Consider the following 24117-nt stretch of genomic DNA (forward strand, 5'->3'; position numbering starts at 1 on the left):
TCTGAATATCCCACTAGATATTATAAAATACCTTAAAAAGCTGTTCTGTTACCCTAGCTCTTAAATGACATTTATTATATAGACCTAATTTAAAAGAATAGTTGATAGTCAAATTACTTAAGTAATTTTGAAAATTTTATCCAGGTTTGTACAGATATCTTTGATCTATTTTCTTGGGTTTGTAGTTCTGAATTTTATGTTATTCTTTGGTAGCCTGTATTGGTTCTCAAGTTATGATTTAAAGTTTGAATACATATAAATAACGAATGTGCATATATGTATAAAAATAAAAAGTGATTATGTAATATTTTCTTAATGCATAATATTTTAAAATCTTTTCAGTCTATTAATCTTCTGGAGGGTTTGATTCCATCGAAGGAAGAAGGTGGTTTATCAACTATATTTCATCTGCATAAATTGTTCTGCTTTGCAATAATGTGGAGTTTAGGTGCCCTTCTGGAGTTGGACAGTAGAGATAAACTTGAAGCTTTCATTAGAGCTCATGATAACAAATTAGACTTACCAGAAATCTCCCCTGGCACCAGTCAAACGATGTATGAGTTTTATGTTACTGATTATGGTAAGAATAAGCACTAACTTTCTTTTTTATACTGGCATTTTAAAACTGAGTATAGCTTCTTTGAAATTTATAATTACTCCTTTAGTCATTGTATAGTCATATGAGCAGAGATTTTTGATGACCTTATAGTAGTAACACAGATTCTGTATGCAGTGCCTCTGGGGAGGTGAGAAATCAGAAACAAGGGATAGAGTGCTCATTGGTAACATGTTCTTATTTCTTTTGTTTTTAATTTCATTCTTACAGATTTCTTTTCTATTAACTTAACCAGCCTACAATTTTTAGTTAATTTATGCTTAGGCTGGTTGAGTTCTAAATTAGTATTAATTTTATATTTAATTTCCTCACAGCTAGTATTTTTTGTTAAAAAATATAATCTGATTTTAATCCCACTTAATAATTATTTATCCATGTCTGATAATCAGTAATAAATCTTACAGTTTATTAAAGTGTAAGAATAGTGTGATATTTTGAGTATTGTGAATATTGATATTTTGAAGTGTGATATTTTCCACAAGGAATTTATAGTTTAAATAACACACGCACAACCAATTTCACAAATAACTTACTGTTCTTTTAGAGTATATTCTCACATGAATACATCTATTTCTCTTGTATCCAAATTCAGAAATATTTTTTGCCAGCAACGTTGATTTAGTGTACACATGCACAATCTGTATTCTCACGTTCTATAATTTTTCACCAGCAGTGTGAGAATGAGTTTCTAGGTAAACATTCTTTTGTTTTTTTTATTTAGATAGCTATATATAAATTTAAGAAATATATGTATATTTAGTAGTATTGTAGACTAATTAGAGGTCATGACTAAGTATGTCCTTTATTAGGTCCTTTATTAGATGTGTTTTAGCTAGATTTGAGAAAATCTATCCCTTTTTATACTTTGTAGTACTTCATCCATAACATCTAGGATTTTTTTTTTTTTGTACTAACAAAATGTTGAACATGACCGAAGTACTGCGAGGTATTTTCCTCTCTTTTGTCATTTCAGGTGACTGGGAGCACTGGAGTAAAAGAGTTCAGGAATATGTTTATCCAACTGATAGTGTCCCAGACTATGCATCTATTCTAGTTCCAAATGTTGACAATGCCAGAACTCAGTTTTTGATAAACACAATTGCAAAACAACAGAAAGTAAGTACAGGATTACTTATTTAAGTATATGCCTCCTATATGAAATAAATAGAAAGCTACTTATAACTGGGAGTTGCAATCATTCTTCATATTCTCTGTCTCTAGTCATTGCTTGCCAGGTGCATCATTATTTACATATTGCTCTATTTTTATTTTCTTAACATGAATCCTCTGTACTTATTTCTGTGCATGGGCAAAATGTTTAAAACATCCTTTTTATAAAATAATTCTTTTTTCATAAAAGTTTAACTCCAACAACCTATCATTTTTCTCAGAGAAAGACATAAAACCTTGTTCTTAGTCTTTACACCATACTCATTTTTCTGATTTGTGCTTTCTTGAATAGGGAAACAAGGAAAATAAATTTCACAAGGCAGTTCACTAAAAACCTGGAATTCCTAGCCTTTACTCTATTTTTTTTCTCTCATTAGGAAAGCTGTAGTTAATAGCAGTAGCCACAACTATAGAAAAGGAGACAACACTCCCCATACGGCTTTAACCAATAGGACCAATCTGGTATCATGGCTTTTGACTCAGGTCACATTAAACAATAGTTATTAGAACATATATAGGCCTATTTTCAAACAGAGGAAGATCTGAAAAATACATTATTTTGCTTTATCACAATGCTTTTAATAACCCTAGCAACTTCCTATGGAAATCTGTGTCAGCTTGTGTAATATAAGTCAATGTACTCCTGTGGCGTACAGTTTATATCTTCCTCTCTTCAGTTGAAAAGTGTCAGCGTTCAGTGACAATGGGACTTGTCTATGCTTCCCTGTTGAGCAGAAAGTTCACCTCCATGGAAGCAGTCAGCTTGCTTTGTTTTCAAGTATTTTTTTATTTGGTAAGGTTTGATTTAATCACATATCTAACTGTGATAGAGATTTTTTTTTTTTTTCTCTCCCCTGGATCAGATCACAGCAACATCAACTTTCTTTCCAGCTACAGCTGAATTACATGTACTAGATGAAACCAAAGTGGTGTTTTACAGGTCTGACTTCACTTGTTGGTTCTGCGAGTTTATTACTATCATCTGTGTTATCATGGTTAATTGATCACTTGGATGTTCAAAACCAGGGTGAAGAATGAGACCATGTGGTATCTTTGTGGCTATCTGTTGGAGAGCATTAATTTAAAGCAGGAGCAAGTTAGTCAGGAGTATTTGAGCATTTCAAATCTCCTGCAGGAATCTCCTGCATTATCAACTTCAGTGTTCACAATCATAAATACATACTCCCTTTTGCAAACTGATTAAATTCCTTTCATGGAGTGGATATAATAATGAAGATAATACCATCTGTCAAAAACATAAGTAGGATGAAAACCTGAGCTAGAAAAAAAAACATGGAGGATTCTTACATGTCTGAAAAAAGAGCAGGGTTCTTATCTAGCTCACTTTCATGAGATGAAATGGGAGATTTCTATAAAAGGTTTAAGAGAAAGGAAAGAATATTAACCCTTTGGTTCAGCAACTTTCTGATTTAGATTCAGATTTTACCAAGATAAGAAGGAAACCGGGAAAGACTTTCTTCTTTCCTGACACATTTATTGTTTGGGGTTTTTTTTCAGGGAAATGACACTTAGTGTACAGATTAATCAGAAAATAAGTTATATAATATTATACATTTTAATATACAATATTAAGAGAAAGCAGAAATAAAATACTTGCTATCAAAATATCAGCTTGAAACAAGAATTTTCTGCACCTTTAATTTGAATAAGCTATCAGAGGAGTAAAAATGCTTTGAAAATGGAAACATATATAGTGAGGCATACCTTAAGGTAGTATGAGTTGTAAGAACCCAAAGTGCCATATTAGAAGCACCAAATGCTGCTGTTGTAAATACTGCAGTGATAAGGAGACAGAATAAATATATTCTCATCAAAAGGGAGTTTGTTTCCAATAATAAAACAATCAGTAAGGAGAAACAAATTTTGGGAAAAATTCTAAGATTTCCTGACTGTTCTGTGAACATCCTGGGCCAAAATCTGCTTTGTCAAAGCTTGATATCCTAAGTTATTTAAAGGCCCTATGCAACAGCAATCATCTTGTTGTTAAAAGCGTTCTGAAAAAAATGCATTGGTTTCATATTCCTCCATGGACGTTTAGAGGAAGAATCAAACATGTCCATGACAGGCAGTCGATGAAATTCAGGACAAAAAGCACAGGTCAAGTTTGGTTCCAATTCTGAAAAACGTACTGCTGTCAGAGGACACATGGATCCAGAAGGCCTTTCTTGCTAAGTCAGTTTATGTCAGCATAATTAGGCTGGGGTACCTGGGTAACAGATCTAAAATTCCAATTTAGGAAAATAGAAGGGGTGGATAGGAACCAGTGTTCCTTAAAGGAAGGATGGTGTTCTCTTGAGGAAAGTTGAAGAATAACTACCTGCTTTGAAAACAGGTGATCTTCCTTTGTTGCTGTTAAGTAGGAGTAGTTCTCAGTTCTTATTGTGAGTGGAACGTAAAATACATTTCAGAGTTTCACGGTTAAATTGCTTCCTCTCCTACCAGTTTCACTGGCCTGTCTAACAGGGGACATAAGCAGTACAATACTCACTGCAAATCAGTTGTATGTGTCTCCTCACACATTCAGTTTAGAGAAAAAGATTGGATCAGGTGATTTAGTCAATATGCAGAAATATAAGAGCAGCTTCAAAAAGGACTACATTTCCAGAGGTGGAAAGCAACAGTCTTTTATCCATCTAATTGTTTCCTACCTTTACTAACATCTACCACAAAGCCATAGATATTTCTGGGTCAGTTAAGACTTCTGTACACAGTTCAGTATCTGTATTCTTACTTGTAATTATCATTAACATCATGTCTCTACAGACCTTTAGAGTATCTCTTTTAGTAATATGCTTGAGAGGTGATATAGCTAAATCTAATCTATACTGTATTGTTGCTTTAAGCACAGTGCTGGTAAGAAGGAACTATCCTTTTATTACAAGCATGTGTCACAAAGAATACCTACAGCAAAAGCAAGTGGTAGAAATTTTATATTCAAATCAGATGTCAGAGACTACTTTCCATTATAAAGAAAGCCTTCTTAGGGTCATCCACTACAAGAGACTGCTGAGGTGAATGTGTTAGAAAGTGGAAGAACTTAGGCAACTGGAAGAAAAACCTCTGGTACATTCTCTATTCATCCTTTCTCTTTTGACTCTCTAAATAATTTGTCTTGGAGAATCTGAGTGGGATGAAAAACACATACTGTGTCATTGCATATGGAGACACAGGAAAAACCTACCAGAATAATATATCATTCAAAAGTAGATACAGGAAGTATCCCTTTCTGTAAACTAGGTCTGTTATGCATATTTAATTATATGTTTTAATACTACTTATGTGATTTAAATATCTGTTACAGGCAGTCTTGCTTACAGGAGAACAAGGGACTGCAAAGACAGTCATAATAAAGGCATATGTGAAGAAATATGACCCAGAAGAGCATTTGTCAAAATGTTTAAACTTTTCATCTGCCACAGAACCATTTATGTTTCAGGTAAAAATATAGATTTTAAGCAATTCTTGCATATCATTTCATTGCTAAGTATTTAAAGTGTACCTAATTCTGATGATAAAAGAAGTGATTTAGAAGTAAAGTCTAAAGGATCTTTTTTCTCTAAGTTACTTAAACACTTGAGAAAATTCTGTAAAAAATATTTTTTGCAGATCAGAATAAAATATAGCCACTCACATAGAGATACATATATTCATGATTGCTGTGTACTTTTTCATTATGGAATTCTAAGAATCCATTTTGTGCTGAAGACCTTTCCTTTTCATTTTAGATTAATGAAAAGTTTTGGTTATACTTCTTCAGTTTTTTCCTGATTCTTTAGTTTATATAATTGGCTTCAATGCTGATAATGAAATAATAATTTCCAAGTTTGAAAACTTTTTAAAAACTTTTCTGGTAGCCAGAGATGGGTTGAAGGACATAGTCCTAAGGCCGGGGAATTGCATAGGAATGAGTGTGATGAAGAGGAGAATAGGGTTCCTTAATGATGAATCAGAGATGAAACTACTAACAAAAAGAGGAAATCACTGGATAAGTGCTGTAGCAGAAAGCAATAAGTAACACATTTTTTAACAATACATTTTAAATATTGTTACTTTAGATGCAAAACAAGAACTTTCTTTAATTTTCAGAGGACAATAGAGAGTTATGTGGACAAACGCATTGGAAGTACTTATGGACCTCCTGGAGGCAGAAAAATGACTGTTTTTATTGATGATATCAATATGCCATTTATCAATGAATGGGGAGATCAGGTAAACTTTTTTTAACAAATACGACTTATTCTCAAATTGTTGCCCTTTTTTTATATACATGGGAATCAGTGGACTTCCTCAATACTTTAGTTAACTGTTAATTATTGGAAATGCTTTCTAATTATGGTACATTGATGAAGAAAAAAAAGAGAGAAAATCAGATTTACTGACGAGACATGTAGGACAATGGTGTCATATCTTACACTATCTCCACTTCCTCGTATTTTTGTAAGACTAAATAAAAAGCATCACTGTACTAAAGTACCATATTATTAAGTTCAAGATTGACATTAGTTTGAGAGCACCAATAAACAAACTTTCTGCAAACCGGAAGCATGATACCTTGGAGAAAGTAATAAAGGCCGTGTCCAAATTCAAGGGTAACACATTGGCTTGCAAACTGGATTAAATAATTTTGGCTTTTGATGAGCCCATCTACAACTTGCATGTGTAATATTCATATGCCTATACAGACCCAAAATCAGGCAAAAGTGTCTCACAGTTCCTTCCCATAGTAGGTCTGAAGTATTTCCAGCCCAGGATGCTAGGTCTTCTGGAATGTCTATTCTAACATAAAGACCAAGTATGCTTACCATTTCTTTTTTTAATTTGCTCCAAGAAAATAACAAATTAGAAACCTGGGGCCTCCGTGCACTTTTGAGTGCTCAGGCTCTCTGGCTTCTGTGAGCCTCACAGTTTGGCTTAAGGCTGCTCACAGCATTGAGCTGGTTTGTCAACAGTGTGGGTAGTAGGTCTGGTTATGAGAGTGGGCTTGGGCACATATTTAAATGGCAGTATGGATATGAGTGAGTCTATGTAGACTGAATATTTCTTCCTCTTCACTTTAGGAAACTGTTTATATCAAAATGGAAGCCAAGCATGTGGTTTTAGTGTCTCTGGAGTGGAACCTGGCCTTCTACCTAAATGCCAATATATATCAGTTCTTTGGTTTGCATCATTTACTCTCACTTGAGAGAACTTTTAATTTTTTAAAAAAATTGAAACTAGCATTGAATAACCCACAACACTGAGCTGCTTGACCGTAGTCTAGAACATAGGTGGTTGTGTTTGAGGAAAAGCCCTCACAGGCCCAGGCAGTGTTCAATAATAGGAAGGATCTCCATTATGGAAGGACCTCCACAATGGAAGGTCTTCCATTGTGGCCCAAGACACTGACGAAATATTTTAATGGGATGATGATTTGTGATCAATGCCCTGCTGCATATCATGTGGCTTTGTTAGGGTATGTGAGCACATAAGGCTTGCTGAATATCGTTGGAGCAGTTGCTGTGGGGGCAAACTCTGGTGCCTCCTGATCCATACAGGTGCTGTAGAGTGGAATGTGGAGTGAATAACCTTTTCAGAATAAACAGCTTCATGTTTCAAAAAAGAATTAGTTGGTTTGCTTCAAAGGAGGCCAAAGGGAGAACTGAAAAGCATAGTTTGAACATCTGGAGCTGAATGTCCAGCAACAAAATATGGAGCAAAACAATTTTTTTTCCAGTTCATTGCCTTAACTTAATTGAGTTGAAAGGAATACAAACACATTTTGTTGATATTATATGGTAGTACAGCTCTGAAAAGATTTTCCTGCTGTTTAAAATCACGTAAAGATCTTGGTTTACATGATTTTGGTTTTCCTTTGATTCTTGGTTTTCTTTAATTATTAAGATCTTGGTTTTCCTTTAATTATTAAGTATGTTGTATTGCTGAACTCATATCATACAGAAAGTTTTGTTGAATACCTACCACATTTTTGTGAAGATATTTCTAGATTTTTCTGGTTGGTATGCAATAAGAAGTCATATCTTCCATATGACTAAGGAAGATAGTTTAATCTGGATTTAGATTCAAGTGAAAACCTCTCTCTAGGGATTAGTGGTAGAGTTACAAGAAGAAATTAAATTATCAAGGTACATTTTCTTTTCTTCTTGTTTGAATTTCTAATTTGTACAAGTTACATAAACTTACAGGTAACAAATGAAATCGTTCGTCAGATGATGGAAATGAAAGGAATGTACAGCTTGGATAAACCTGGAGACTTCACTACAATTGTAGATGTACAATTAATAGCAGCAATGATACATCCTGGAGGAGGCCGTAATGATATTCCTCAGCGTTTAAAAAGACAGTTTTGTGTGTTCAATTGTACATTGCCATCCAATGCATCCATAGACAAAATTTTTGGTACTTCTTTCTCTTGTTTTAGTATTTTTTTTTTTTCATAATTGACTTAAAACGTGTAAAAGTATGTTCTCTTTCTCACTTTCATCATGCAAATTCAGAGTACTTCCAGTGAAACAACTGAAGCTGTATTACAGCAAAAATAGTGCCGTGGAAGAGTAACTGACCCCCTTAAATGCTTGTCTTTCTAATTTTGGACAAGCAGAATAATTAATAAGAAAGTAATGGCATTTCCTGGAAGAATATGAGCACTCCTATTGCTATGTAGGTTACCATTCCACCTCTGCGCTGTCTGAAATGCCCTCTGTTGCTGAAGTTCTCAATTCTGTTAACTTTGTCAATACAGTGTATTGTTAAAAGCCAGCAGTTACTGCCAGTTGTTTCTACACTGGTTCGGAAAAGCCATGGACAAGAGAGACAAAATTATTGCATCTATAGTTTAAAAGCTAGTTAACGTTTTAAATAAGTACTTATATGCTTGCTCACAACCTACCTTATTATATCCTACAACTTGAGACTGATTGTATATTGTGTTTTATCTTTTCAGGTATTATTGGCTGTGGATACTTTCATTCATGTAGAAAGTTCAACCCTGAAGTATGTGATATGGTGAAAAAATTGGTCCCAACAGGCAGAATATTGTGGCAGTGGACAAAGGTATAAATTACAGGGAAAGTTTTATCACAATCTGTCTAAACAGAGTGCCTATTAGTGTAATTTAGGCACATATTCCTTAAGAACATATCTATAGCAAGAAAAAAACAGGAGAAAGATGGGCTAAAAAGATTTGGAAATAAAATCTGGAAAATATCAGATTTCAGTATACAAGACAGATGAATGGAAATATCAGCCCATTCATTCCTATAGTTTTATTCATGTTACCCATATCTTTAATCACTCTAACTAAGGAACAGGGAGTGAAATTCTTTGCAAATTACAATTTTTTATTTATAAAGCCCAGAGTCACATATTAAATAATTACACATTATAAGAGTTGGAGTTTTACATTTAGTGCTAGATCCTGCTTCCAAACAAATGAGATATTTTTGATGACTTCTTAGAAGGAGTTTGCCCACAGTATTATGTGTGAAAATTAGTATTTTGTTATTTTTATATTTTATATGTGTTATTAATTATGAATTTATAGTTTATATTATTCTTGATTCCTTCTAATTGTTATTGATTTTGAATATTAACTATTTTTCTTTAGAGAAAGATGCTGCCTACACCATCTAAATTCCACTATATCTTCAACCTTCGAGACCTTTCTAGAATTTGGCAAGGAATGTTAACTATAAAGGCAGAAGAATGCAACAGCAGCACTGTCCTTCTAACACTTTTTAAACATGAATGTACCAGAGTAATTGCTGACAGGTATAATAACTATAGAATTTTATATTTAGTAGGTTTAGCCATTTACTTAATTTATGCTCATACATCTGCAAAACTTCTTAATATGATAAACCTTATTAGGCCAATATGAAAAATTTTATTGTACATGCAGTCTGCATTGGGGTATTATCCCAACAAATATCATGCTATGTACTGATAGATTAAACCAGTAATTGGATGGAGAACTCCAGGATATATGCATATTCTATATTCTAACCTACATTTTTTTGCACTTATCTTTGGCTACAGTCAGCCAGTTCCTCTGTAAAAAAGAGTATTGTACGGTGTCCTAAATTTATACACGGAGAATAATTTAAAATTGCTTTGATCTCCTCACAGAAAAAAGCATCACATGCCTATGATTAAAAAATGGCCCATCTCCTCTAAACATCCTTTAAAATATTCATAAAACAGATACAGTTATGAGCTGTATGTGTTCAAGATCCAGTAATATTTTTGTGTTTAGTGTTTCAATTTCTTGGTGAAATTCTAGGCGTAGTACTGTAGCTGCCAGTAAAAATTTGACATATAGCCACCGCTATTGTGGATTTTCATGAATATAATTATTTCTTATTCTGATGTACTGAGGAAGGGCCTTCATAATTTTTATAAAATTAATACTTTTTAATTAAAGCATTGAAGTTAAATGTTGACTCTTAAAAATACGTACATGTATTTTATTACACTGCATTTACTTTATAAAGCTATCACAAAGTGAAAAGAATTTAAAATGTTTTGCTATGGACACAAGAAGGCATATTATATTGCTTTTGCTCTTAATTAGACCTAAAGGCCTTGAATTGGCAAGTGCTTAGGAGTTACCTGCCATGACCAGAATTTTTTCAATATTCAACATAGTTGCAGAAGTCTAAAATGGAATTTATGTATTTTAAGATGCTGACTACATAAATGCAGTCTGGTGCAGATCATTTGGCATGGTAGCAGGCAAGAAGTATACATAATGATTGCATTGTATTCAAGCACAGTCAGGCTTAATCGCTATTATTCTAGTAACTTGTCAAAATAAAGCAAAGAGCAAAGGTATAAGAATTACATGGAGTTTCTTCTTTGTTTTCAAAAGATAAGAGGGACAAAGTGAAATCCTCCTAAGTATACATTGGCATGTGGACTTTAGCATGTACTCAGTTGAAACAGAAACAAAACAAGATATATAAAACTTAGAGATGAGTTACACATTGCCAAAACTGGTGGTTGAAACAACTGCCCTCCATTTCAGATGAATGTTAGAAACAGTTCCAAACAAAATATAGTCCATTGTCAACCAGTCTTGTTTACCATCCCTACCTGTGTCTTCTAGAATCCCTCATTTTCTTCCATGAGAGCTCTGAATCAGCTGGCAGATGCCTTCTCATTTTCCCCAGGAAGGTGCATTAACATACTTGAGTTAAGAGCCAAGGAAGAAAGATTGCTATTATGACTAGTTCCAATATCCCAGAGGAACTCTAATTTCAAAATCCTGATCCCTTTCTCCTCTCTCCTTAGATACATATACTGAGTTCAGAAAATGCATGCAGGAAATCTAAAAGGAAATCTTACCCATCAGTTGTCAAGAATATAAAAGTGAAGGCCAGAGTTTTCTGCTGACTTTAATAGTTATTCTCTATAATCTGAGAAAGCCTACTCAGTGTAAATCCACTGCAAAGTCTAACACTGCTGATATTTCTAAGTGCCTGAACTACCATATATTATACAAACATACAAATTACCTGAAACTGATGTATATGTATTTATATGTGCAATAGAGTGCCTTTGATATAAAAAGGTGGAAAATGTTTAATTTGAATTTGAAATTAGGATCATGCCCACTGATGCAAAAGTGGTATACATCTTTGAGTGTATTACTTTCTGCTTTAAAGTTAGCAGCAATATCACTGACATTTATGGAAATGTTCTTAATTTTTTTTATTTGTTGTGGGGAATTTAAAAATACATGAAAGATATGTATTTGTACAGATATGTTATATATTAGAGAGAGGGGGAGAGAGAGTGTAGTCATGCAGTCTCTTCTTCCATGCTGCTTTTACATTCCATAGTGGTTAGTGTTATAATGTCATCACTAAGAACCTCTAACAATAATGAAGTATATAATGTATATCTAGGCTGTCTCTGTACCACAGTTCTCTAGTATTCTTTGTCTTAGCTGAAAACTCAGAGCACTGTGTACAGCTTTTTCATGTTTGTCCTATTTTCCTCTCAGTTGTATCACTGAAAAGGAAAAGAAGTAAAGATGAATATTTTTTTTTTCTGTAGTTTGACATTCACAGTTGGCATTCCCTTTTTCTGGGGTCTAGGTGGTTCTTGCCTTTTATGTTTACCAGTTACTACTGAGTATCATTTTTGATTGCTTCTCAGATAATCACAGCCACAGATAATCACAGTAGTCAAAGATCTTGATCTGTATTAAAACCATCTTGAACCTATCAATGGAAGCAGATACAGCTGTTTAAACAATGAAATGTAGTCACTAGTATTTGTGTTTGCAGACTTTGTTTTATTTCAATCTGCATTACTCCTCCCCTCCCACAGTGTATATCCCCCTCTGTTAATTATGGATTTTGGTGTAAGAGGGATTGAGAATCAAGTCAGGTTATAGTGACATATACTATCTTCCTTTCACTATTCCTTATCTCATTGCAGCTTCATAGGCATTACTATAATAACATAAATCATGTTATTCTGCTGCAGGTTGAAAGATGATAAGGGTCACTTAGCCATGGTTATTTGGGAAATCATTCAACCTTTCTCATCCTTTTTCATCTGAGAAACTAAATGGTCTGTCATTGCCTAGTTCTAGGTGAAAGTTGGAAAGTCAAGTTGTTTCTGTGTTTTATGTTTTATGTGATTGACTATTATACTTTAGAGTGTGGAAGCATTTCATTTCTGTGAATATTTCCTAATCCATTTCTGTGACTATTGTCTAATATGTATTGCCTAATATGTATTTTTCTTTGAAATGTTTCAAGGTTTTTTTTAGTATTTAATTATCTGTTTTTTTCCCTATATAAGTAGAAATCAGTTTTTAAAAAATTGTACTTATCTATGATTTTTAGATTTATTACTCCTGAAGATACAGCCTGGTTTGATAAAACTATTACTAAAGCAATTGAAGAATATGTGGATACAGGCTTAACAGAAGTTCTCCAAGCTGAACCATATTTTGTAGATTTTTTACGGGAGATGCCTGAACCAACTGGTGACGAACCAGAAGATTTTGTGTTTGAACCACCAAAAATTTATGAGGAGGTATTTCATTTTACACCTAAAATAGTAGGCACTGAAGTTTTCCTTTAATTATTAAGTATGTTATATTGCTGAACTCCTATCATACAGAAAGTTTTGTTGAATACCTACCACATTTTTTGTGAAGATATATCTAGATTTTTTTTGTTAGTATGCAAGAAATCGTTTTAGTGATGTTAAAGTTAATAATGCCATATAAATATAGTTTATTCATTCCTATTCTCCCTCCTCCTTTTTTTCCCACCATTAGCAGAAAATTTCTGCTTAAACACAACTACAATCACTACAGTGAATTAACAAGATAATCTCATTACACGTGGCCAATACATGAACTCAATTTTGTGTAAAAGTGTCAGTGCAGTTTTAAATTCTGAAGGGCCACGCTAGTATTGTAACGGATATTTTTTTTTTTGTCCCCAGATTCCAAGCTTTGAATTTCTTTGTGAAAAATTGCAAATGTATCAGAGACAATACAATGAATGTATTAGAGGATCATTTCTTGATTTGGTGTTTTTTAAGGATGCAATGACACATCTTATTAAGGTTTGGGGTTTGTTACTTTTTTATTAGTTTAACTCTTGCAACAGTGTTCCTTGTTTAGGAAAGCTATGCTTAGAGGGCACATTCTGAAAAGCTACTCTTATCCCCAAACTTGCTTGCCATCTTTGCCTAGTCATTTTCAAGAACTAGGAAAGAGCTACAGTTGTTTTACCTGTTGCATGTTTTGTAATAAATACCTTATTTTATATATTTGTTAAGCTTCGATGTATTCAGAGGTGTGAAGATTTTCCTCGACAGGAAAGGTGAGGTCATAATGAGGCACACTTGTATTTTGTATATAGAATGATTTTTAATCATTAAGAATTCAGAGAACACTTCAAAGGTATCTGTACCTGACAAGTGACCAAAACAACATGAGGTAGAATCTGATTGGATGAGACACATGAAAAGAAATATAAATCAGGGCTGCAGTAGAATCAGTGTGTAAGGTAAAGGAAAGTCTCCGTTTACAATCAGTTGAACGCCTATTCAGAAAGGAAGATATAAGGAAATAATTCATCTGAAATCAGAATCTGATTCACAAGGGGAAAAAAAAGGCTAAGCATGAGATTTGTTTGAAGTGCTGTGCCTCACATTTAAGAAGTTGGTTAGTTATCTCAGGAATTACTTTTAACTTGATGATCTGTTTACTGAAAGGCACATAGAAGCCACAGTGAAACCAAAACAGAAGGAGATGTTTGGTTCTTCTCTAGTTGACCTCAAGTGAAGTAAATGACTTTGTTTGCTTTGCATTTAAACAGAATAAAATAATTTTATTTTTAAATACAGTTCATATGATACTAGGTGAATTTCAGAAGACCTTGAAAATCTCTGATACTCCATTTCCGTTGGCAAGTTTTAACCAGAATATCTGGGATATGCAGTTAGGTAGTAGGAACGAGCCCTGCTGCCACTATGGTGACAATAAATTTAGTCACCCTCATAATTTCACATTTAGACTTCTATTTTAATATAGTTATCTGGATAGGCTTAGAGGGAACTGTGCATAAAACCTTTGAAGGAAAAAATGAATAGAATTAACAGGCGTGATGTAGATGCCAATCTTTTGCATTTTGTACATAATTTACATTAGGAGCAAAGCAAACTGTAGCATCTTAAAAGTAAAAGTGCACTAACATATAATAAAACCAAGGAAGATGTAATGTATATACAGGAGATGGTAAAAAAGCAGTAGCATAGAAAATTTGTAATCCAGCTTTTGTATCTGGGAGACTTGTTAAGAAAATTACTTCAAAGGAAACGTTGAAGGTAGATAAAATAAAAGATAACACTAAATGATAGTTTCAAAGTGTCCAAGTCTTTCAGACTCTTAAAATTAGGAATGTAGTATGTTTATCTGTCTAGCTAAAGTTTTTCTATTGATATTTTTAAACACATTTAGGATGATACCTTCAACATAAAATGGAGTTCAAAACCCTTTATGTATTTAAATTCTATGTGTAACTAATTTGAACCATCCTATATTCTTACGTGCAGCTTTTCATTAGCTATACAAAATTCCTAAAGAATGTACAAGTGTTCTTTTGAGAGGAAAAATTTTCTGCAAGTATCCTTTTAATAATCTTTACATTGTGCTCTAATAAATAAAGTGTAAAGTATAACAGATTTTTTATTTTTCCAATTAATGTTTTAATTTAAATTTATTAATGAGCTTTTCTTCCATTTTTTCCTATATAGATTTCCCGGATAATTCGGACAGCATATGGAAATGCTTTACTTGTTGGAGTTGGTGGTTCTGGAAAACAAAGTCTTTCAAGGTTGGCCTCCTTTATTGCTGGCTATAAAATATTTCAGATCACTTTAACCAGGTAAGAAATTCAAGAATTATATAAATTCAATTTATGCTATTGCTTTTTCTTTACATGGTCATAACTTATGTTTTTAACAGCCTTTTTTTTTTTTTTCTTTCTCCATTTTGTCACCATTTAAAAATGTGGAAAACAATACATTCTTATCTGGTTTGTATACAACATTGGATTAAGTTTGAGCTGAAAAAGCTGGACCATATGTTAGCTATTCCTGAGCCAAAATATGTGTGTTTACAAAGGATGTTTGCACTATCATTTATAAAACACTATAATCTGAAAATAGCAGTATTCTGAGTTGTTTTGAATTAACAGGTAATGTTTATTATTTCTCCTAGATCCTATAATGTAAGCAATCTGTCAGATGATTTAAAGTTGTTGTATAGAACAGCTGGAGTAGAAGGAAAAGGCATCACTTTTATTTTCACTGATAATGAAATAAAAGAGGAGTCATTTTTGGAATATGTTAATAATCTGCTGTCTTCAGGCGAGGTAAGAGTCTCAACATCACAGACAATGTACTTTAGAAAGAGGAAACTGCAGAATTCGTTCCCACTAGTTTATTTCCATTTATTTTGGTAATAAATTGTAGAATCAGTAATGATTAACTCTAAAATATGTGAACTTTTAAAATAAGGAGTGTTCTTGCTGTGACTATCCTTTATTTCAGTGTAAGTGAGGAAAAGATAAGGAGCTGTGATGGGTATTTCAGTAGCCTTTATTAAATGAGTATTCACTGGCCAGTTAGGATCTGTACTCTTCCCGAGTTAGACTTCCTAGTTTTTAATGGAGTTACATGAAGTCTAAATCAGGGACAAATTTGGGTTTTAATCTGTCTAAACTGGATATATGCAGTGAGAGAGATACAGATCTAAACAGACGAATATTTGTAAACTCTATAATAATTACGTCCATGCAATTTATTTTCTGTCAACTTTAATTTTATTAAAAGATTTCTAATTTATTTACTCGGGATGAATTGGATGAAATCACCCAAGGATTAATACCTGTGATGAAAAAAGAGATGCCTCGGTGTCCTCCTACCTTTGATAATCTCTATGAATATTTTTTAACTCGGGCGAAGAAGAACTTGCATGTTGTCCTCTGCTTTTCTCCAGTAAGTTTTTGCTTCATATCTTTCTTCCTTACTTCCATTAGCAAACTGTCCTATAACATGTGACAGGATTATTCAAGCATTATATTTTTAAGGAGATTTAAAGATGCATAAAAAGATTACTGAAGTCTGGTTATAATTGCTGAGATAATAAAAGTAATAGTACAGTTGTCAGAAGTTAAAAACAAAACACTTAAAAATTAAATCATTCCTTACATGTTAAAGTAATTTTTATTTTTTCCTCCTGGCGTATTCTTTCCTAATACAAATCATTGAACGCATCTTTGTGAAATTCTTGTTTTTTACTTGAAAACAAGAATATAATGGAAATTAAAGTAAGTTAATTGAAGTTTTAAAATATTAAGAAACATATTTGTCACAAACTTCTTTCTTCGAATTTCATAAAATATTGAATGTTGGAAATTTAGCAAAATACTTATATAAAAGAAAAACTGTGCAGGATGTTCTAAGCAGAAAATTAGCAAGAAAAAAATAGACTATTTAGTTATTTATATGGATTAAACATTTTGATCAACCTAATTAAGTATCATAGCATAAGTTAACAGTGTTACTCTCTTTAGGTTGGTGAGAAGTTCCGTGCACGTTCTTTGAAATTTCCTGGTCTCATATCAGGGTGCACCATGGATTGGTTCAGTCGATGGCCCAAGGAAGCTCTTGTAGCTGTAGCCAGTTATTTTCTTTCAGAATTTAATATGGTCTGCTCTGCATCAGTTAAAACACAAGTAGTGGAAACCATGGGTCTCTTTCATGATATAGTTTCAGAAAGCTGTGAGAATTATTTCCAAAGGTAATATTTTATACAAATGCAATAATTAATCCCAAAATTGTTGCTACTGATAGTGTTTTTTTAACTCATTGTGTTATATGAATCAATAAGTGTCTTTTAAGGCTAATACAAAAATAAATCTGCTATATCAATATATGCATGAAAAGTAATTACTATTATGTTGCAAATTCATTCTCTTCATTCCCACTGTTCAACAATCTTTAACATTGCTATGTGGATAAAAACAATGTAATTGGAAATGAGTTTGCATTTTGAAGAAATTTGATTTTGACTGAATTAAAGACTTGATTTATATAATATTCTGTTTCATTGGAAGTAATCAAATGGCTGTACATATCAAAAATATGTACTAAGTTGCTGTTGCCAATATACTATGTTTTAGGTATCGAAGAAGAGCTTATGTAACACCTAAATCCTATCTCTCTTTCATCAATGGCTACAAAGAAGTTTATACTGAAAAGTTAGAGAGTATTAATGAACAAGCTGAACGTATGCAAATTGGTAAGCAAAATAGGAATAAGGATATATTTGCATGTAGGGTCTCAAATGATCTGTATTTTTAATATTAGACTACTTATTTAGTGATCACTTAAAATCAGTTCTCCTGGATCACAGTTCGAAACTGGTAGCATGAGGACCATTTCAAAGCACTCCAGCTATCACCAGTTCACACTGATTCTCTTACAAAAATTCCTCAAAGAAGCTGCCAGCTTAATCATTCATCTCAGCATTATACTAAACTTTATTATTTCTGATTTAGCATTTGTAATAGAAAGTAGAACCTGAAAATAGCCAGAGAAAGCATCTGATTTACTAGTGTAGAGAGAGGTAGCTCTAAACACAGTTATTAATTTACTTCTGGACTTGTCTATGGAAATTCTCGCTGTACAATCTGAGCGCTTCGCAGTTGATTTATTTCAGATTTCTGCTGTAGAATAAGTAGCAGTTACTTGTGGTCATTTTATAACTAGGGATCTGAAATACAGAAAATTATGATTGAAATGTTCTTCTAATTTTGGATATCTGTTTGAAATTACCTAATTTTTGGCATTAGATTAGTACTTAATAGGTTCAGAATACATTTCCAGTTTTCTCTGGTTTGCATCTAGACATGCTTTTGTAAATCTACAAAGGCAACTGAACAGCTTAGGAAACTTGGTCTTTGTGGGAAAAGATACTGTATATCAATCTAACAGAATAGAGAATTCTACATTATAAGATTTTTCATACAAAGGTAAAAGGATGTAGCATTTAGAGAATGATTAACAATGCAACTGGTACACTTCACATGAAGAAAAGAATAGAGTAAGAACATGTAGATATTTATTTTATTCACAAACTGTTTGCTGAATTAAAGCGAACTGTAGAGGAGTAAGTGATCCTTAATATTTTCACATTTGCAAATTTCCCTGAATGGATCTGTTGCCAGTTCTAGAAATCAGAACTTATCATTAGCTCTGCTTAAGATGAGGATGAAGTCTGAGAGCCTTGAAGATTTCTGAGGGTGGGGGGTTTTTTTGTATTCTTTCTCCAGTTCTTCTCTTTTCAAAAATAATTTAAAAGAAGTAACCTAAGTAGCTTCAGCACTATCAAGAAAATTTCATGTGTAGATTTTCCTAGCCTCTCACATGATATTGCGAATTCCTTATGTGGTCTTCAAAACAAAATGACTATGTACACGTACATCTTCTACTGCAGCATCTTTATATCATTGATGCTCAAGTCTGTCATCTTATGGGCAATACACATGACAGTTAGAAAATATTCTGAATAGTTTCACTTGCACAGAAAAGTTGTATTACAAAACAACAAAAATATTGGTCATCCCTGACTCCAAACGTGCTCCACTGTTTACTGCATCCTAAGGAACTTTCTCAAAAAGTTCGTTATGAATTATTTAGCTACTATCTCACACATTTATCCTTTAATCCTTAGTCTTTCATCACTTAATGTCAAAAATATTTAGAAGGTTAAAAAGATTAGCCTTGAAAGTTGTTTCAGTTTGTTAGGAGATTATCCTGATATGAGATTTAAATTTTATGTTATTAAACTCAGCTGAGATAATGTCACTCTCTTCATCTCCTTGTTGAAAGGTTTTTCCTGTGTGTAATGATGTCTGGGCCAATTCAAGATGCTTGTAAAGCAGAAAACTTCTAAGAAATACCTTGATCAATACTGATTTCTAGAAAAGTCCCTGGCTTGAGCACACTGAAAGTGTGCTTGTGAGCACTATAGTATCTATACGAGCAACATATTTTGAAAGCTAGAAGTAATCTCTTTTCTGCTTTGTCACTTTGGGTGAAAAATCTTGTAAGACAGATGAGGAAAAAACTGAGATCCAATGACAATTACAATTATTTTTGAATGCTTAACATCTTGTGTCTTCTCTCAGAATCAATCTGGGGAATCCTTGGTAGAGCACCACATGTGTAGATAATGTCTTTCATATAGTACTGTGGTTCTACAAGAAAACCTCAGTTTAGCTTTGACAAAGTGGGCATGTCATCCTTTTGAACAACTTGTTGCTAGATCTCCGGCTAATTAGAAATGACAGAAATTACATCCTTGAGGTGCTAAGAGTACTGTGGCTTGGTATCTTAATAACGATTTATATAGTTTTTTGATATTTGCTACTTTTCTGCAGTCATCATTCAGACAAGTTACAAAACACATTGACAAGAGATAAAGATTACTTTGATTCTCCCTATAGGTTCAAAATATATGCTGACTTTTTAACTTGCTTTAGATAAGTTGTTCTTACATGGAGTTCTACATAGCCCTCTGAAAAATACTGTTCCTGTTTCTAATGCCTAAATCAGGCATTTGTTTATGACTACAAGCACTAAAAAAAATTATCTGCTGGCATGGTACTGTCGTAATGTTTCTTGTGATTGGAAGTATGCAGGGGACCTGAAGAAGCTATAAATTTTTCTTGTTTATAACAGAAATTCTTCAGTTCTTCTTGTTCTGCATATTCCCATTCTTTGTCCATCTTTCTTTCTTCTCAGTCTAGGACTGTAGCAGGGAAAGCTAATGCAGCAAAGGGTATCACTTTCCCTTTCATAGCTTCCCTTTCAGAACTTTTTTTTACAGTGAAGTGAAGTAACAACCATTTTGGAAATTGCTGTCAGAGGAGTGGGAGGTGGCGGTAGAAGGTTAGTGTGTATGTACCTCTGTACCTCAGAGTATTTTAGGAAGTGGCATATGTCCAGGAAAAGGAAACATTCTAAAACATCTCTCTTGCCTCCCAGTCAACATCTTTCAGTGAATATACCTTTGAACTTTATTGTTGAGAGTGGCAAAGTAAGCTGTCTTTTGGCAAGTAATAATAAAGAGCCTGTAGAATGGCAGTAGCCTGATCATGAGGCAGCTGTGTCAGAAGAACAAGAAATATGCTAGGAGAGAATGCTTGTCTGTGTGAAATGTGGTAACAGAAAAGTGGAGAGACATCACAGAGAAACACCACACATCAGAGAAAATTGCAATATAACTGCAAGTGTGCTCTGACTCTAGCTCTTAGGGAGAGTGGGAGATAAGGGGAATGCTTCCAGGCAAGTTGTAAGATTTTAAGATTCAGTAATGAAGAAGAAAGGAGAGGCTAGAAAGGCTTCAGGATGCAATGTGGAGCTCAGGAATAACCAAAAATCTTTGCTCAAATCTATGAGCAAGAGAGGAGAGAAAAAAAGAATGCATGAATGCATGGGAAAGATTGAATATATAATAATTATAAAGGGAGCAAACTCTTCTCTTTCTGGGCAACTGTTAGTGTAAGGCTGCAAGGCCTCTATGGACAGTTGCTTTAGCACATATAAGAGCTATGATGGAACTGGCCCTAAGCCAGGTGGGCACAGATGCTTTTATGTGCTTTTCTGCACTCTCTGTCACCAAGTACAAGAGAGGGTAAACTCAATATGCAGGAGCTGGAGGTCGTAGTCTTGCTGTGACCTTTGGGTCCATTTCTGGTGACTCCACTTCTTCCCACTTCTCTCTAGAAAGAACTCCCTATTGGAAGGCAGTTATGGATCCTAATATTTATGTCATTTTCTCATGCAATGATACAAATGCAGTATCAGTCTGATTTTCTGATTGTCCTGTGACTTTATGACACAACATATCCTTGACATACCCCTCCTTTTTTTTTTAGTTTTTGTTCCTTTCTCTCTCTTCTCTCTCTTCTCTCTCTTCTCTCTCTTCTCTCTCTTCTCTCTCTTCTCTCTCTTCTCTCTCTTCTCTCTCTTCTCTCTCTTCTCTCTCTTCTCTCTCTTCTCTCTCTTCTCTCTCTTCTCTCTCTTCTCTCTCTTCTCTCTCTTCTCTCTCTTCTTTTTTCTTTTTTCTTTTTTTCTTTTTTTTCAGAAGTCTATGTAATGAGCATAAGGATATATTTTATTGCAGGTAATATCCCAGCTATACACATTTAGGTATGTTTACAGCTATAACAAACTAAAAGTAAGAAGTATGGATTTCTCTTTTGAAGAATCAAGCTTGTTTATAATAATTTTGCACCTTGTGAAATTATTTATATTCATGAAAAGTGAATAGTAAGCACAATTATGATAGTATGACTGCATACACCCACTTTCTCTCCTTCACACAAATTTAAATGAGAACACAAGGTACAAGGCATTTGGGATCTAGAGCTAGATTGTATTATCTAACTAGGAAAAAAATAATTTTCATTTTTCTGAATTTTATGTTTTACTTAATAGGTCTGTCTAAGCTGATGGAGGCCAGTGAATCTGTTGCTAAACTCTCTCAGGAGTTGGCCGTTAAGGAGAAGGAACTGGCTTTGGCATCTGTTAAGGCAGATAAAGTAAGTATTTGAGTGTAAAACAGCAAAAGGCAGTGGACAGCACCAGTATATATACTGGCGTAAAGTGCTATTGCAGAATTTTCTCGTAATTTGTACGTCAAAAAATGTGCATTGTGGTCTAACATGAGGTTTCACTCCTCTCTCTGTAGCATGTTGATTCAGCTCAGTGAGGCACTTTAAGACTGCAACAGAGGTTGAGTGCCTGCCTTGTTCTCCCATTTCTTACCCACTTCTATAAGCATCAGGTTTCATTTTTTGTTTCATGGGTTTTTGTGTGCTTGATTGACATTTATTAAATTTGGGGTTATATGTGCACTTATTTACAGATACGAAGTTAACAGATGATAACAGACTTTACTATTTCAAAACCGCTTAGAAAAAAGTTCATCACAGTTCAGTTTTTTATTTTGTCTTTTGTCTTATTAGGACACCTAATAAGGTGTCCATGTGTTCATGAGGTTGGTAGTCTAGTAGAAGTCTAGTTTCCAAAATTACTCTCTGTTAAGGTATGTTAAGGAATATATCAATATAGGCATTCTGTTTTCTGACAGATACTATAAGGCTGTGATGGTGCATATTTAATATGCACTGGAGAGAAAACTTTTGGCCAGTGATGGCTAAGGGACTGCCTGCATTCTTCAGGCCTTTTATCTCATAAGAGAGAAAATTATGACAGAAAGGGATGAAATTACACTTCTCACATTTCAGGAGTATGACAGATATGCTGGTAGAGTTCACTTTGTTTAATATTTATATTTGATATATATTTTGAAATAGCTCTCTGGCAATCATTCACATAGCCTCTTAGTTGTCAACTTTTTCAACTGACGACTTATGAGTCGTCAGAAGTAGAAGATGTACTGACAAATAATAAAAGAACAGACTTTTATTTAAACTACATGTAATATTGTTCATATTCTATATATTTCTTTCTTTCCCTTAGTACTGAGCCCTATAGAAATCAGAATTGGATTTCACAAAAAAAAAAAAAGGAGGGATTTGGGGATTTTATCTGTCATTTTTTTCTCACAGGTATTTGAGAGCATTATTTATGTTCTTGTAAATGCATACAAAGTGCAAGCCTTGACCCTATAGCTGATACTGGTCAAAAAACATTCTGACACTAACTGTATGTCACACATGCACAAGAGAATTAAAAATATATGTACTGAAGAACCAGACACAAATAGATAACTTCATTCTGTGAATTCACATGAGGCTATTCTTTGAATAGACTAATTAAAAGTGAGTCTTTTTAGACTAAAGGAGTAAAAGAGAGGCTGACCATTGGTGCAGATGGTTTGCCATCTTCCATTAGTTTTATTAGCTATGCTATTTTTTTTTTAATCTGCAGAATTATAGTGAAAAAAGCAAATACTTATTGTATTGAAAAAGTATAGGTTCAAATAGGATAAAAATCCATCATAGGATAAGAAACTGGCTTTAAAAACCACTGAAAGGTCTTCTACCCATTATAAAAGTAATTCATTTTTTACTATCCAACTCTTGCTGAGAGACTCATACGCTATTTCGTTGCGGGGATTCTGTAAATTGTATTAATTTTTATTCCATAATTATATAATGCTATATATATATAGTTAGCGTTAGCTTTATATTTTACTGTATAATAGCCTTTACATATCTGTTTTCTCTTGTGTCTGATAACTTAATCACTTGTTCCACCACTTTGATTTATACATTTTATGTGTTTCTTATAAATTCCAGGTACTAGCAGAAGTCACAGAAAGTGCTGAAGCTGCAGCTAAAGTAAAAAATGAAGTCCAAGGTGTGAAAGATAAAGCACAAAAAATTGTAGATGAAATTGATTTAGAAAAAGTGAAAGCAGAGAGTAAACTGGAGGCAGCTAAACCAGCATTAGAGGAAGCAGAAGCTGCACTGAATGTGAATACAATTCTTACATTTTGATTAGTTTAGTACTATTTGAGTCACCTGTGAAAGAAAGGCTAGAGCCACCAACACGCTGTTGTCACTTGGTTTTGACTGCTGTTACGAGCTCTTCACAGTTGGCGGTCATGTCTCTGATGAATATTTATTGAGCTCACATTTTGCTTTAAACACATAGAGATTATTTTACAGTATTTGTTCTGCTTCCACCCTAGTACTTGATCATTATGAAGGTGTAAATCTTTCAAAAAGTTACAGATG

The 24117-nt window shown here is 33.6% G+C and overlaps 1 protein-coding gene across 1 annotated transcript in view; it reads left to right on the plus strand.

Moving 5' to 3' along the window:
• DNAH8 (dynein axonemal heavy chain 8) overlaps positions 1–24117 on the plus strand; it is a 142769-nt gene that overhangs the window by 74816 nt on the left and 43836 nt on the right. Inside the window, 16 exon segments of the mRNA XM_075496199.1 lie at positions 343–580; positions 1590–1732; positions 5109–5243; positions 5894–6016; positions 7990–8203; positions 8748–8857; positions 9411–9574; positions 12664–12856; positions 13274–13396; positions 15092–15222; positions 15558–15711; positions 16172–16336; positions 16915–17141; positions 17524–17642; positions 21848–21951; positions 23677–23853. Coding sequence (XP_075352314.1) covers positions 343–580; positions 1590–1732; positions 5109–5243; positions 5894–6016; positions 7990–8203; positions 8748–8857; positions 9411–9574; positions 12664–12856; positions 13274–13396; positions 15092–15222; positions 15558–15711; positions 16172–16336; positions 16915–17141; positions 17524–17642; positions 21848–21951; positions 23677–23853 — 2520 coding nt within the window.

The sequence above is a fragment of the Mycteria americana genome, chromosome 3 (genome assembly GCF_035582795.1).
Source record: "Mycteria americana isolate JAX WOST 10 ecotype Jacksonville Zoo and Gardens chromosome 3, USCA_MyAme_1.0, whole genome shotgun sequence".
Lineage (NCBI taxonomy): Eukaryota > Metazoa > Chordata > Aves > Ciconiiformes > Ciconiidae > Mycteria > Mycteria americana.